The sequence below is a fragment of the Artemia sp. Qi Xiang Cuo genome, chromosome 7 (assembly GCF_049724085.1).
Source record: "Artemia sp. Qi Xiang Cuo chromosome 7, ASM4972408v1, whole genome shotgun sequence".
Classification (NCBI taxonomy): domain Eukaryota; kingdom Metazoa; phylum Arthropoda; class Branchiopoda; order Anostraca; family Artemiidae; genus Artemia; species Artemia sp. Qi Xiang Cuo.
The window spans coordinates 74,947,986-74,962,050 of record NC_142800.1 but is presented as its reverse complement, the minus strand read 5'-3'; the positions used below and the strand labels follow the sequence as shown (position 1 = coordinate 74,962,050).

Below are 14,065 nucleotides of genomic sequence, written 5' to 3'. Positions count from 1 at the left end.
AATTAAAAAAAGGAAAATCTAAATAGCTAAGATCGAAAGAAAATAATATGAAATAATCAAACTAATGAGGATAATAACTAGTCCAATTAATAGCAAAGTAAAAATTGTTTAACATACAACTATTACAAAATGTGGCTTTCTTTCGTTACTTTAATTTCTTTGCACAGCGTTAATTTTTTCCCACTCATTCATGATACTTTCTAGTATGTGTTAGTTGATTAATCTAGTTTTATTTCTCAGTCTTCCTTTGGTTTCTGTTTAGAAGGGCTTCTGGATGTTAAGTCTTTTAAATGGACATTTACTTGTGTTTTCATTAAAAACTTTTTTTTTTCAAAGTTTCAATATCTTAATTAAAAGTTTAACCATTTTTAATAAATCTGGCGGTTTTCGCTCCTCAACTATTGCAGCCGTGATATTAATTGTGGGTGTCAAAGTGTGCTTGATTTCTTCATATATACACAGAGGGGAGAAATTACCGAACCCTAAAAATTTGGTGACCGGCATTTACCCCCCGCGGAAAATACCCCCTCTCTCCCGTGGAAAATAAGGCTTTCCAAATTTGAGAATTGTATTTGAGTTTTATTATTTTCTATTTCAGTTGGGGGGAAGAACTCGGATGCTTTTTTATTATGTGCCACTCATCCAGGACGATTATGCGTAAAATTCGAGAATCCACCGGTATTTTTTGTAGTTCTGTTGTTTCTTCAAGAACGAATGGTGACTATACATTTGCCCATTAGGATGGAGGGGGCGGTAAAGTATAGCGGCTCTGCATGCAAAATGTATTTGGTACAATTATTCTGCATATTAGATAGATAGATTGATAAGTATATTTTAAAGACAAATATACGGCCATAAACACAGTAAAATAACACAAATGAAAGGCACAAATAACAAAAACTTATATCAGCGACTATTATAAAACACTTCAATGAAACACTACATTAACCTAAAAATAGTGCTAATACTTGGAAAAACGGTCATTGAAAAAACCACTTAACACTTGGAAAAAACACTGAAATGAAACATTACATTTACTTTTTTTTTTTTTTTTTTTTTTTTTTTTTTTTTTTATTATTTAACATAATTTCCAGACACCTCGCTATTCTTCTGTAATTTTTTAGTGGCCATATACCTAGAAAGAATTGTTTTTCGACTTCAAACTATCCAAATACTTTACCCCCCCCTCCCTCCTATGTGCAAATATATAGCCCAAAATGTTTATTTCCCATATATTCTGTCACTTGTCTTTGTCTTGTCTCGCGCTAAGCTGAAAAAAAACTAACGAAGAAACCGGTTTTGTTCTCGAGTTTTACACATAGTAAACTTGAGTGAGTTGCCCATAATACCCAAGTACCAAAACTCCTTCCCCTACGGAAATTAAAAAATAAAACTCAGATAAAATTCTCCAATTTGGAAAGGACAAGTAAATGTCCATTTAAAAGACTTAACATCCAGAAGCCCTTGTAAACAGAAACCAAAGGAAGACTGAGAAATAAAACTAGATTAATCAACTAACACATACTAGAAAGTATCATGAATGAGTAGGAAAAAATTAATGCTGTGCAAAGAAATTAAAGTAACCGCTGGGGGAGAAAACGCCTAGAACCAAAAATTTAAAGATGTTGGTCTAAAAATACCTTTTTTTGGGCTCTTAAGTTTAATGAACCAAATAAAATTTATTTATGTTCTTAATGGCAACACATGGCTTCAATCTCAATAGTTCAAATTTAAGCGGGCGATTTTATGTCTAAATTGTCTAAGTTGCCTGCTATTGACATTCGCTTGAGCCCTGCTTAACATTTTACCTCTGTTACACCATCCTCTTCTTCAGTTAATTCCCCCTCATCGTCTTCAATGTTTGTCATTTCCTCTTCATTAGAATCATCATTATTCTCATCTCCTTCTTCAGGTACATCATCATCATCTTCAAGCTCTGCTAGCAATGTAGTCGCACGACAGCTAAAAAATTGAAACAATGGCAAAAATAGACCTTTGTATTTTTAACCTTTATCTTATTAAACGAGGAATATTTGTATATCTAAATTTTTCCTCGAGAAAGGGAAAGGGCTACCCGATTCGAACACTCCAATATGTTTGTGCAACTCATAAAAAAGTAACAGAAATACATGTAATTAGTTTTGTTGCGTTGGAGGTTTTTTTGTACAACCACCCCCCGGAGCAAAACACACCCCTCTCCCACCGGAACAAAATGCTAGTTAAGTCCATGGAGCTTTTCTAGCTTATTACAGTTTATTTATTATTATTATTTATTTGAAAACCCGTCATACAAAAGCAAGAAGACGGAGCAGTAAAAGAAACTAAAATAATAAAACAATTAAGACAACAATTAAACACATCACAAAATAAAAGACAAGCAAATATACGAAATAAACCAGAATAAAACAAAAGACTTATAAGCGAACGAGTATAATTTACATAATAAATGTGCAAAACAATCTTCAAAAATGGCGACATAGTATATATGCTGCAGAACAATAACGTTTAAACAATTTTGCAAGAATTAAATTATTATTATTATTAAAAATATTGAAAAACCGTCACAATTAAACAACAACAAAACGGAGCATAGGAAAAAGAAAAACACAACACATCACTGCTCACTGAAGAGGTCGGTTGAATCGAATTTTACAAAATACAATGGAAGCGTATGCTGCTGAGATTCTACGTCTGATTTGTTCAAGAAGAAGTTTTTGGGTGTGTCGGATAAAAGAAGCATTGGGCAGACCTAGATACATAAGGTGATTTTTTAGGTTGAACAGAGTTAGATCCAAGCGTGATGGAAGGGGAGAGGAATTTGGTTTCCAGTTAAACAGGACAATATCAGATTTGGAGGAGTTGAATTCAGAGTTGTTGATTCAAGCCCAACTTTCTGATATTCCGCTTCAAGGATTCAAAAATTTCGGTGATACGTTGAAGGGTTCGACTAAAGTTTAGGATGTCATCTGAATAGCATATCAAAGAAAAGTTTACAGAGGAAAAAATCAGTGAAGGTGGGCACAGATCTGGTGTTTCCAGCATATAATTCCTAAAAAGGTCGGGAAAGGTGACAATTCCTTGATGGGCCCCTTTCTTGACTGGGATAAGTTGTCTACGTGGAATCGGGGGCATGCCTTTTTCTGGGGGTAGTTTCAGGCGGATACGTCGTCTTGAATATAAATCCCAAAGTTAACGTACAATGGCCAGATTCAATCCCCATTTACCAGCTTTCAGAAGCAATCGCTGCATGGATAAGAGAGTCGAATGCACGTCTGACATCATATCCCCCAAAACAAGGCTTTATCCAAACTATTTCACATCAGTCAGGGCATTTGCAATAGTGGCTAAGGCGTCGACAAACCCGGTACTTCCCATGAATCCAAACTGGTGTGAGGGGGTATAGAAGACTTTTTCAAGTTCCTTAATAAATAGTAGCTCAAAGACCTTGCAAAGGGACGTAGCTTCAGTAATAGGGCGGAATGATATAGAGTGGACTTCAGATTTCCCTATTTTACAGATAGGAGTCAGATCTCGGATGCAAAAAGAAGAAGGAAGGATAGCCTGAGTGAAAATTATCTACATGAGCAGAGAAAGATGAGCCGTAAGAAGTTTTCCTCATATTTCAACCCCCCCCAAAAAAAAGAAGTTTTCCCCATATTTCAAATGAATCGCACTGACTTGGTCAATACCAGATGAACGTTTCCATTTTCATTTCTGGATAGCATCTTTTAGAGAAAAGGCACTGACCATGAAATCTTCATCGGGTTGAGCATCCAGAAACTGATCCAGAACTACTTCATAAGATTGCTCTATGATGAGATCAGTGGCGGAAAACTCAGATTCGTAATATGCATACCATTCAGCTTCTGGAATGTCAGCTGAGAACGGTGACGAAGAAAGAGGTGCTGAGGAGGACGCAAATTTAAATACAATATTTCGATCTTGTTTTGGACGGGCAGAATAGTTATTGATAAGATCTCTACGATACTGAGCAAGAATTTGGGAAAATTTCCGCTTCGTAGAGATCCGTATGTCATTCACATGCCCCGCAGTAAGAAGACCGCACTCTTTCAATATAGAAAACCAAAACTTTGTTTGACCAAATGAAGTAAAGTCTCTGGATATGCGGACCATCCAGGAACAATTCCTTTGAAGACACGTTGCATGGAAACAGCTTGTTTTTCGGCAAAGCAGAGGGCATGACATGTTTCAGCACAATATAGATCAAGACAAATCAGGACCTCATTCTTAGGCAACTGGAGTGACTTTTGGAGATGAAACGGGACATTAATTTTGCTTAGGATTGAGTCGACCGACTCGATGAATTGAAATTGACCAATCTTTGACCAACCACGACGATACAGCCATGCTGAGAAATCACGCGCTAGTGGACTACTTTGAGAAACCGAAGATGGCACACCGATTGAGCAAGTTATAGATAAGTGGTCAGAAAGCTGATAATCAAATATAACATTAACTGTATCGGCGGTTAGATTTGACGATACAGCAACGTGGTCCAAGTTTGAGGTTCGCAAAAGACGTGTGGATATACATAAAATCTGACATTTTATCTAATACACGCAAAAAATCACTAAATAAACCCTTAACTATAGTAGTATGTGGAGACGCCTGAGAATCTGGTTCAGACAAACTACAAATAAAGTCTCCGGCTATAACACAAGGTAAACCTAGACGCCAATTTTCTTCTACACAAGAACCTAACTTCTCGCACGATAAAGCAAATAATCGCTCTCTGATCGTTGGAGTAATCAGTGGGTAGACACACACTAATATAAGCACAGGAGTCCACTCTCACAGCTAAGTAATTATCATTTAATTCGAACAAGCTACAACGGAAAGCTGATTTAACGAAAGTAACAAGTCCACCAGACAGTCTGCCTCTGTTATTCAGCTTTCTAGAAGGTACGAAGTACGACGTCATGCCATCAAGTGTAAGAATGTTGAAACCATGTTTAGTAGCAAAATGTTCCTGGAGGAAAATCACGTTATAACTGGAGCTGAGGCTTTGCAACACAGAAAATTTATTTGCAAATGACCCGTTTATATTCCATGATAGTAGAAACGAGTCCATGGGTTTAAGTTTTGCAGTTTTTTGGGCACTTGACACTATAACACGTGTGACCAATGGTCTTGCAGCAAATACAAAAGGCACTTTTTTGGCATGGAGTATCAGGCGTCGATTTGTGATCGATGGAGCCACATTTAGAATACAGTGAACTGTTCTTACAATTCACGGCACGGTGATCGATCGCATGGCAATTGAAGCAGCGACGTGGTAGGAACTTTTAAGAGAATATTCTATGTTTTTAGCAAAACCACTCTCATCAGTGATCAATCAGTCGTTCAAGGAGCACAAATTCCCGAGTGCTTGGAAAAAAGCCTACGTCCGCGTCTTACCTAAAGTCAAAGACCCGAAGTCCTGCAATCAGCTGCGTCCGATTTCTATTACGCCTAATATGGCTAAAGTGACTGAATCTTTTATTTATAGAGAGCTCCTAGCCCAAGTTCAGCCAGCCCTAGATCCGTTTCAGTACGGCTGCTTGAAAGGGAGTAGTACGACGCATTATCTAGTACGTCTCTACCACCTGATTACCGAGTGGTTGGACAAAGGCAGTAGCCTCGTTGACCTGCTTTTAGTCGACTATCGTAAGGCTTTTGACTTGATCCGCCACTATACAGCAGCAAATAACCTCAAAAAGATGGGCGCTAGGAAGCATATTTTGCTCTTAGTTGTTGACTTCCTGCGTAACCGCTGTCAGTGTGTCTATGCTCTCTTCCCTAGTGACTTAAACTCTGAGTGGGCTGAACTAACGTGTGGCGCACCACAAGGCACTAAGCTGGCAGCTCTTTTGTTTTTAGCGGTAATTAACTACATTATCCTCGAGTTTGAAGACAGATTCAAATACGTGGACGATCTCTCCCTACTTCTGAAATATCTTGCTGAAAAGTCAGACGTGTATCCCCAGTTCAGCAGTGGGATCAGGAACTCCTTTCTCGAGGCGTGTAGCATTAACGACCTCCAGCTTAATATGAATAAAACAAAAGTCATGAGGTTTAATCCGCTTAAGCGTGACCTCTCATGCCCGGTTCCTTGGTACCCTACTACCTCAACCTCAGTGATTCTCGGGGTTACTTTCAGTGACGACTGTTCATTTAGCGCGCACATCGCCGGTCTGGTGAAAAAAGGTAGTTACGCATTACAGTCGCTAATTACCTTGCGCCGACTGGGTTTCTCACAAAGTCAGCTGAAGACGGTTTACGTCACGTATGTGCGCCCAATCCTTGAATATGCGTGTCCTGTGTGGGGCCCTCAGGCTCATAATATTGAATACCTAAGTGAAGATCTGGAAGCCATTCAAAAACGGGCAGTGAAAGTGATACTAGGCCCGAAATACAACTCTTATGAGGCTGCCCTTAGTACCTTACGACTGCCAACGTTGCGTGATAGGCGCTTACAGTTAATGTGCAATTTTGGGCAGTCCCTTCTTTCGTCCCAGAAACACCGTTCGTTGCTTCCCCCACCTGCACCTATCACCGCCAACACCCGCCATAAAAATCAACTAGTGCCGCCAAAGTGTCGAACAACCCGTCACAGCAATTCTTTCGTGCCTTTTTTGTCAGTTATTTAAACCGCCAGTGACCAGTTTTATGTAATGTACTAAACAGCGCCATTTAGTCGGGGCTTCGGCCACGGCTACGATAGTTGTTTATAAATAAATGAGTCTATGAGTCTATGAGATCAGTTCGAGACGGAAAGTACACTTTAAATATTCGGGACTTGCCACACTGTACTGTTCTATTGCACTTGGGGATTAGCTGTTTCAGTGACAGTTCGTCTAATTCTTCTGGCACTCGGTTAATCGCAGCGACAAAAGCAGGCTCCTTGAAGGAAATGCTGAGCGATGGTTCGACGCACTTAACATTATCAACTATCTGGCCCGCGTTTTTCTTGGACCAAGCCACAAGTCTCCAATCGTCATTAGAGTGGCGTAACTTCGCTATATCGTTCGGATTTGGGCACACCTTGTCGATGAATGTTTTTCGTTCATTTGGGTCTTTAAGTCTTTAGGGGGATTCTTAAGCATCACAGAGTAAAGTGGTGAGGGGGGGGGGGGGTGCGGATTGAGGAGGCTGGGACTTGTCAGGCAGGCTGGCCGGGAAGCAACTAGTATTCAACATAAATCCATGTAATTTTTCGAAAGTTCATTTACTTTTGAAACTACTGTGGCATGAACAGAATCGCCGATGATAGGTACTTCACACGGACTGAAAATTACAAACTTCGGGATCAGAACATTTTGCTTTGCCGCCGTGACTAGCAACTTGTACACATCAGTAATATTGTCATCATCCTTGGCAAACGAAACCATCCGGGTACGGATATCCAGCTCACTATGAAGGTGTCTTCTTAGCTTGTAGAACTGCATCGCGTTCGAAATAATGAATAGCACTCATTGACGATCAGATCAAGTTCTACCCCTTCTGTGAGCGATCAACTCAAAAAGTTCAGAACAGGGCTGGCCACCAATTTTCCAGCCATCTTATTTCACTCGTAAGCAGCCATAATCCAATTCGTAATCCATAAATCAAAGTCCAGAGCCTGTCTTTTGATCGGTACTGTAATGGTGACGTCAATAATAATTTAATTTAGGTCAAGACCTATAATCCTTTGCCAAAGATTGCGAAATCTCAGGAATTAAATTCACTTAAAAACTTACTGGTTTGATAATGGAATATCCAATTTAGTACAGGTGTGCTCACCATGAACTCTGGATAAATAATTTTTTCCCGCACATATATTATGTAAATTATACTCGTTCGCTTATAAGCCTGGTTTCTGGTTCGCTTATTTTTATTCTGGTTTCTTTCGTATATTTGCTTGTCTTGTATTTTACGATGTGTTTAATTATTATCCTTATTGTTTTATTATTTAGTTTTCTTTTACTTCTCCATCTTCTTGCTTTTGTATGACGGGTTTTCAATAAATAATAATAATAAATAAATGATAATAATTTATGACTTAGTAACATGTTCCCACACAATTGCAGCCCCGTGATTAATAGACATTAACTAAAATATTATAAGATAAAACTGAACATAAAAACAAAAACAAAAAAGTCCTTGATTCGCCATAATTATAGCAATGCATATTTGTATGACAGAAGTCGATGAGAAAAGAAAGGCAAAAAAAACTTTTTAAGGGGTTGAAACAAAGTTTTCTCCTAGAAAGCAGAATTATTTTTAGTCATTTTCTGCTGCCCAACACTTCAGATATTAACTATCAAAAAATAAGCCTTAATTAATTAATCGATGGAACGCCATTAAGGCAGGTTCGACAACATCGATGTATGAGCAAAATATGTGTTTATATAAATATAATATAAATATTAAATATATAATTTAATGTTAAACATAATATAACCAATTGATGATGAAAATCATCATAACCTGAATGATGAAAATCGAACATACGTTTGAAATATTATATTGCTAACTTAGATTTATTCCTGCGCGGTCTTTAGAAAAAAATTTCCGATCAAAGGAACTTTTCTTTTGGAGAATTTCAGTTTTAATTTCGACATTGCAAGAAAATATTCATCCTACTTCTAACAATACTATTTAACTTATTACAGCTTCTCTAAATGCTTGGTTGTTATTTCCTGACAAACAAATAAACACAAGCACATTCGCTATAAAAATGTTTTAGAAGGGAGGTTTAGCATCTGAAATTATTCCAGGACAGGACTTTTACTCCTGGGACCTTTTCCAAGACCCAGAAATTTCTGCTCTGAGCTTGAAATCTTGAAGAAGTTAATAGACTATTAACTACTAAAATAATATAAATTAAACACAAATTAATTCATTATCTTACATTAAAACGATAATAAAATTTAAAATAATTACAATTTAGAAATAGAAAATATAAGTATTAAACATTACCCTCAAAAAGCCTATAAATTATATTTTTTACATTTATTGCGGATTTCAGGACTGCGAAATTCCCAGCGGCAGCCCAGTTTCAGGAGGGAGACGTCTGATTACTCAGACATTTTTATCGGAGACGTATTATATTTGTTATCTTTTCAATATTTCATTCTGTACTTAGTGTAGTCTGCCTTCCAGGGGGTGGGGTCTTTGCCAAATGACCAGGAAACTCTTAAATACACAAATTAGCAAATCAAAAAGTACACAAAAATCTTGGCACTTTTTTCACTTCACAATATCAATGGCAGGCTATGTTTTTGTAAATACAACGTTAACCCAAGTTACAAAAATAATATCTTTGAATACCACATTCAAAAAAGGGAGAAGAAAAAGAAAATTAAGTCGTACATTTCTTCACGCTTATTAGGATGACTGAATAGTCAATGTGACTTCTTCGGGACACATTTTGACCTCCCATGTATTATCCTATTTTTACAGTATATTATTTTATTTTTTTTTATTTTTTTTTTCACCCAACAATGCAAACAAAAGCGATGGAGTATATTACTATTACGAAAAACCTTTTATATCTTAGATATTAAGCCTCTGCGCATATAAATTAAAAAAAGGCAGAAAACTGCAAGAGCAACACTTCCCGCTCTTTCTACCTGGAGACACTTTCTCCTCAAATAATTTCTTATTAATAAACAAACTAGGAAAAATAAATAAACCAGATGATATTCATATGGCGTGGGGTGTGGTTGAAAATGCAATTACAAGCCCAGTTTTTTCAGACAATTCCTCAGGGACTCCTTAGAGCTCCTCTTATGGAAGAGTTCTATCTGCTTTCTCCCATGTATCCCCGTATACCATAAAAGGGACAATTTATCCTTTCTGTATAGTTATGATGAAGGACATAAGGAATAAAGCATAATCTATGCTGTAAGATATGAAAAAAAAAAACTAGAATACGGTGTTATGAAGCTTACCTTTCTAGAAAGTCTTCAAGGCTGACTTGCTCTGACTCAGAGGAACTTAAACTAAACGCCTGCCCAAGACCTGTTGCTGGAGCACCAGCATTATTCAAACTTGGGTAGCTTTGAGCAGTGCTTAATAAGCCACCTACAAAAAGGATAAATACTTCATTTGTGACTGAGTCGGAAACCCAGTATCTCACTTCTACAATATATACAATATATAAGTTTCTACGACAACGCTTTCTATAAAAACCTTATATGCCCCCAGGGCATAACTTACAACCCTTGCCCTGAGGGTTGTGGGGGAGTGTCCTTCCCAAAACATATTTTCTATCAGGAAATCAACTACGCTGAACAAACGACTATCTCAAAATTTCGATTAGGATGTGTTTGGGGAAATGGTGGGCGTGGAAGGGGTGTTAGTTGCCTTTCAATCGCTTTCGACTATTAAAAAGGGCACTAGCCGTTCCAAATTCCAATCGAATGAGCCCTTTTCCAAGTTTATACGACAACTCCTTCGATACGAAGTGCCCTGGTATGGAAGAAACCAAAAAACAAAGAATTAATAATAAATTGTACCAACATCGTTCTTTACTTAGGCAGCGCTATAACTTTAACGTTTATAGAAAGCGTTGTCTACAATATATAAGAACTCAGAAGCTCAAAAAGAAAATTTAACAAAGCAAAATACAAAAACAAGAAACACTACGGATAAAAAACGATTTATTACAAGACATTAAATATCGAACTAAAAACACAAAACCAAAGAAATCTTTAACGAGATATTCGCAGGCAATGTGTTAAACACAAAAGACATATATATATTTTTTTTTATTATTATTCAAAAGTTAACCAATTTTATTTAGAAAACAGAGAAGTTGTGTCCCATCCAGAAACAACGCTAGAAAAAGAAGGTTTAGAAAAAAGAAAGATTACAAAATTTTATTAACATTAAATTATTTGTGATGAACTAATGTCTTTCCAAGCGTGTAAGTCAATTCTCGATCAGTTCTAAGTGTAGGTAATGAGCCTAGAAGTGAATCATCTCGTTATTTATGCAAACTGTTTTTGTTTTTATTTATTATGCACACTATTTCTATTTATTCACACTATGCACAGTTATAGTAAATAACATAGTTATTTATGGACACTTAAAAAAATATATATATTCGATTGCCATCTATTTAAGGGTACTAAGGGTACTATTTAAATACAAACTATAATTAATTGGAAAATAATCTATATAAATAAGAAAATGTGCACTCTCGGCCAACAGCTTTTTATTTCAAGGTGGGAAAGGGGAGGGGTGGAACCAGTAGGATCTCTCACTCAATTTAGGTTAGTCTCTAATTTTTGAAAGAACTAAAACTGTTGTCTAGCGAACAAGATTTTCACTGCCGTATTTGATTTCCCAAAACAATAACTACAGATGCATAGAATTTTCAATGTCTTTTTAACACAAAAATTATACCGTAGTAATTATTTAGACGACATTAGTTGGTTTTTATAAAAAAAAACGCAATAGAACAATTAATAAAGCTAAAGTTTTCTTTTCTCCAGTACCATAGTTTCTTGAACTAACAACAATCTAACTACTATTCAAACAAAAATAAAAATTTTTAACAGCACACGAATGAACTAGCAAAATAAATGGGAGAAAAAAATGGCAAGCTAAAAAAAAAATAAATCAAAAAGCAAAAGGAAAAATATGTGTTGCATGCAAACGGCTCAAGCACAACCACAACCAAGCAAAAAAAAATAAAAAAATACATGAAGCGAGACCAAGAGGAGATTCGGCAGTTGTTTGTAGGGCAGCCAAAGGTCTAAGAGTAAGATATAGAAAAGTAATTAAAGCAAGTAATAGAATAAATCAGAATAGGATAGTTGGGTTACAGAATGATTGGACGGAAATGATAATATATGTATTTAAAGCAGAAGATGAAGAAATAGGAGAAACTCGCCTGGGAAATTACTTGAGAGGGCCAGCCTGACGAGACTCGAAACTGCATTTTGTCTGGGGATATTATTTCGGTTTTGATTAGACTGGTTCGATCCAGCTTGGTGCCTTCTCCTCGTTACTTGCGCAAATGTGTCAAGTAAGGCTGAGCTGACATCTTGATCAGACTCAGAGCTTGAGACACTCAAATTGGGGACTGATACGCTCATCGGTGCAGGTCTCACAGTCTCGGATGCCGACTCTCCCCTTTCTCGCTCTACAATAACATTATTACAAGGCTGCTCTAGTGGCGGCGGAGTCGGGGGTCTCTCAGAGCGCGGTGTAGTTTCCGACTCGCCAACAAGCTCAGCAATGGCTGATATTAGTCTGTCTACTGTGCTATTTCCTTCACCTTGTGATTCTAAGTGCTCTTCTACATCAAACGTACCGTCGTCAGATATAACAGAAGCTGTTGAATCAAGAAGCTCACTTGATTCTAATGGTGCCTCCAATCGGGATGTATCCTCCCCAGATTGATTCTGCCCGGCTTCTTTACCCCGAGTCCCGTCTTCTGTTCCTCGTTGCTGTTCAGCTAACTGTGATGTACTTGGTTCGCCAGTAGATGAGGACGATGCTTGACTCATCAATATACTATTTTTGGCATTCTTCTGGGAGTCTGAGTTTTCAGCTTCTTTTAATAGTCTAAGCGCTAAAGGCTCGTTCCCACGAACCAATACATGACTTGGGAGGAACCGCATCCTTGGTCCAGCGTTGTTTGTCCAAGGTGAATTGTCCCCCAAAGCCAGAGCCACCATAGTTGCCACAGCTCGTGCCCTTCCAAGATTTGAAGAGGCAAAAGACGAGACAGGGGTATTTTCACTGTTTCTTTGTGAATGCCTGGACTTGGACGAGTTGTCAGCGAGTTGGTTGCTAAAGGATACCAAGGCTTCAGCACTAGCTGTTGATAGTACATTTTCAGCGACGGATGAAACTGCCTAAAAGAAATACAAATGTTAGCTCTAAGAAATTAAGAATTTTACTGGAGACGTTTCTGAACTTTTTATTTACCGTTAGTTGGCCTTCAACATCAAACCACAATTTATATAATTAGCAGTATGATCTTTCCCTATCTCACCCATTATAAAAACCCGGACCGAGGTGCGATTGCTCCAGAGAATGTATAAACCGGTATAAACATAAGCGGCATTAGATCTTTTCACGGGTAGACAAAGAATAATCACCTACGAAACAAGTACTGAAAAAACCACTTGGCCGGCTCACCAATAAGTGGACAATAAGTGCAGAAATAAGTGGGAGGAGCTTTTTGTTCGCACCGAGAATGAAGAGCCAGAAATCATCTGCGGTAAACTTACTGGATAATTATATAAACTGTGACATCAAACGTAGCAGTCACTTTTAACAGAGGCTGTTGAACCAAGAAGCGCACTCCGAGCGGGATGCATCCGGACTCTTACTTAGATCAAACTCCTAGAATTTGATTGGTTGAAAGTCCAGCCACATTGAGCTTGCGGACTCGATGCAAAACATAGCCCATTTTCTGCGCGCCTTTTCGCAATCTTGCGGCATGTAAAAGCAGTAAGTTTTTTTGTTTAATGCTCAGTGGCCCTCACCTAACAATTAACAACAATTCTTAAACAAGAAAATGTGACATCTTTTCAAGACTAAGAGAAACTGGACATTTTTTTTTTTCTCACGCAAAGCGGCTCACCCAGTGGATGTAAAAAAAAATACAAAACAGAGCATTTTATACACTTACGGACCACAAGAATTTCGAGCCTAACTTGCCAATACAAACAGTATCGTATAACGCCTTACAAGGTCTTTACAAGGTTTTGAAGAATTTATTGCCTAACTTTGAGAACTTGATAACAAGAAACCTCCTTTTTATTTATAAAGAAAAATTCCCTGAAACTTTGATTTAAAAAAAAAAGAACGGGTACAATCCGACAACAAACCTCTGATTTTTCAGATTTGTACAAATCCAGGATAAGCAAGGGTTCAGGGCAAATCTTGGAATACAAATTTAAATGAGTGTTTATAGACAAAATTTAGACTGGAGAAACGAAACTTTGTTTGAGATCAATAAGAAAGCGTATGGGTAACTTACAAGACTGGAAACTGGCATTAGTATCGACACAAAAAAAATCACCATCTAGTGTTTGGTATTTCTTGGCATATTGTCAAG

The 14,065-nt window shown here is 37.5% G+C and overlaps 1 protein-coding gene across 4 annotated transcripts in view; it reads right to left on the bottom strand.

Moving 5' to 3' along the window:
- Positions 1 to 14,065, bottom strand: part of Ufd4 (ubiquitin fusion-degradation 4-like) — a 145,854-nt gene that overhangs the window by 24,130 nt on the left and 107,659 nt on the right. For 3 of the 4 annotated variants that reach the window (XM_089092563.1, XM_089092564.1, XM_089092562.1), the window contains 3 exons: positions 11,885 to 12,854; positions 9,936 to 10,068; positions 1,809 to 1,962 (listed from right to left, as the gene is read on the bottom strand). In XM_089092563.1, coding sequence (XP_088948689.1) covers positions 1,809 to 1,962; positions 9,936 to 10,068; positions 11,885 to 12,854 — 1,257 coding nt within the window. The remainder of the gene's footprint in view (positions 1 to 1,808; positions 1,963 to 9,935; positions 10,069 to 11,884; positions 12,855 to 14,065) is intronic. The other variant, XM_089092565.1, reaches the window with a different exon arrangement.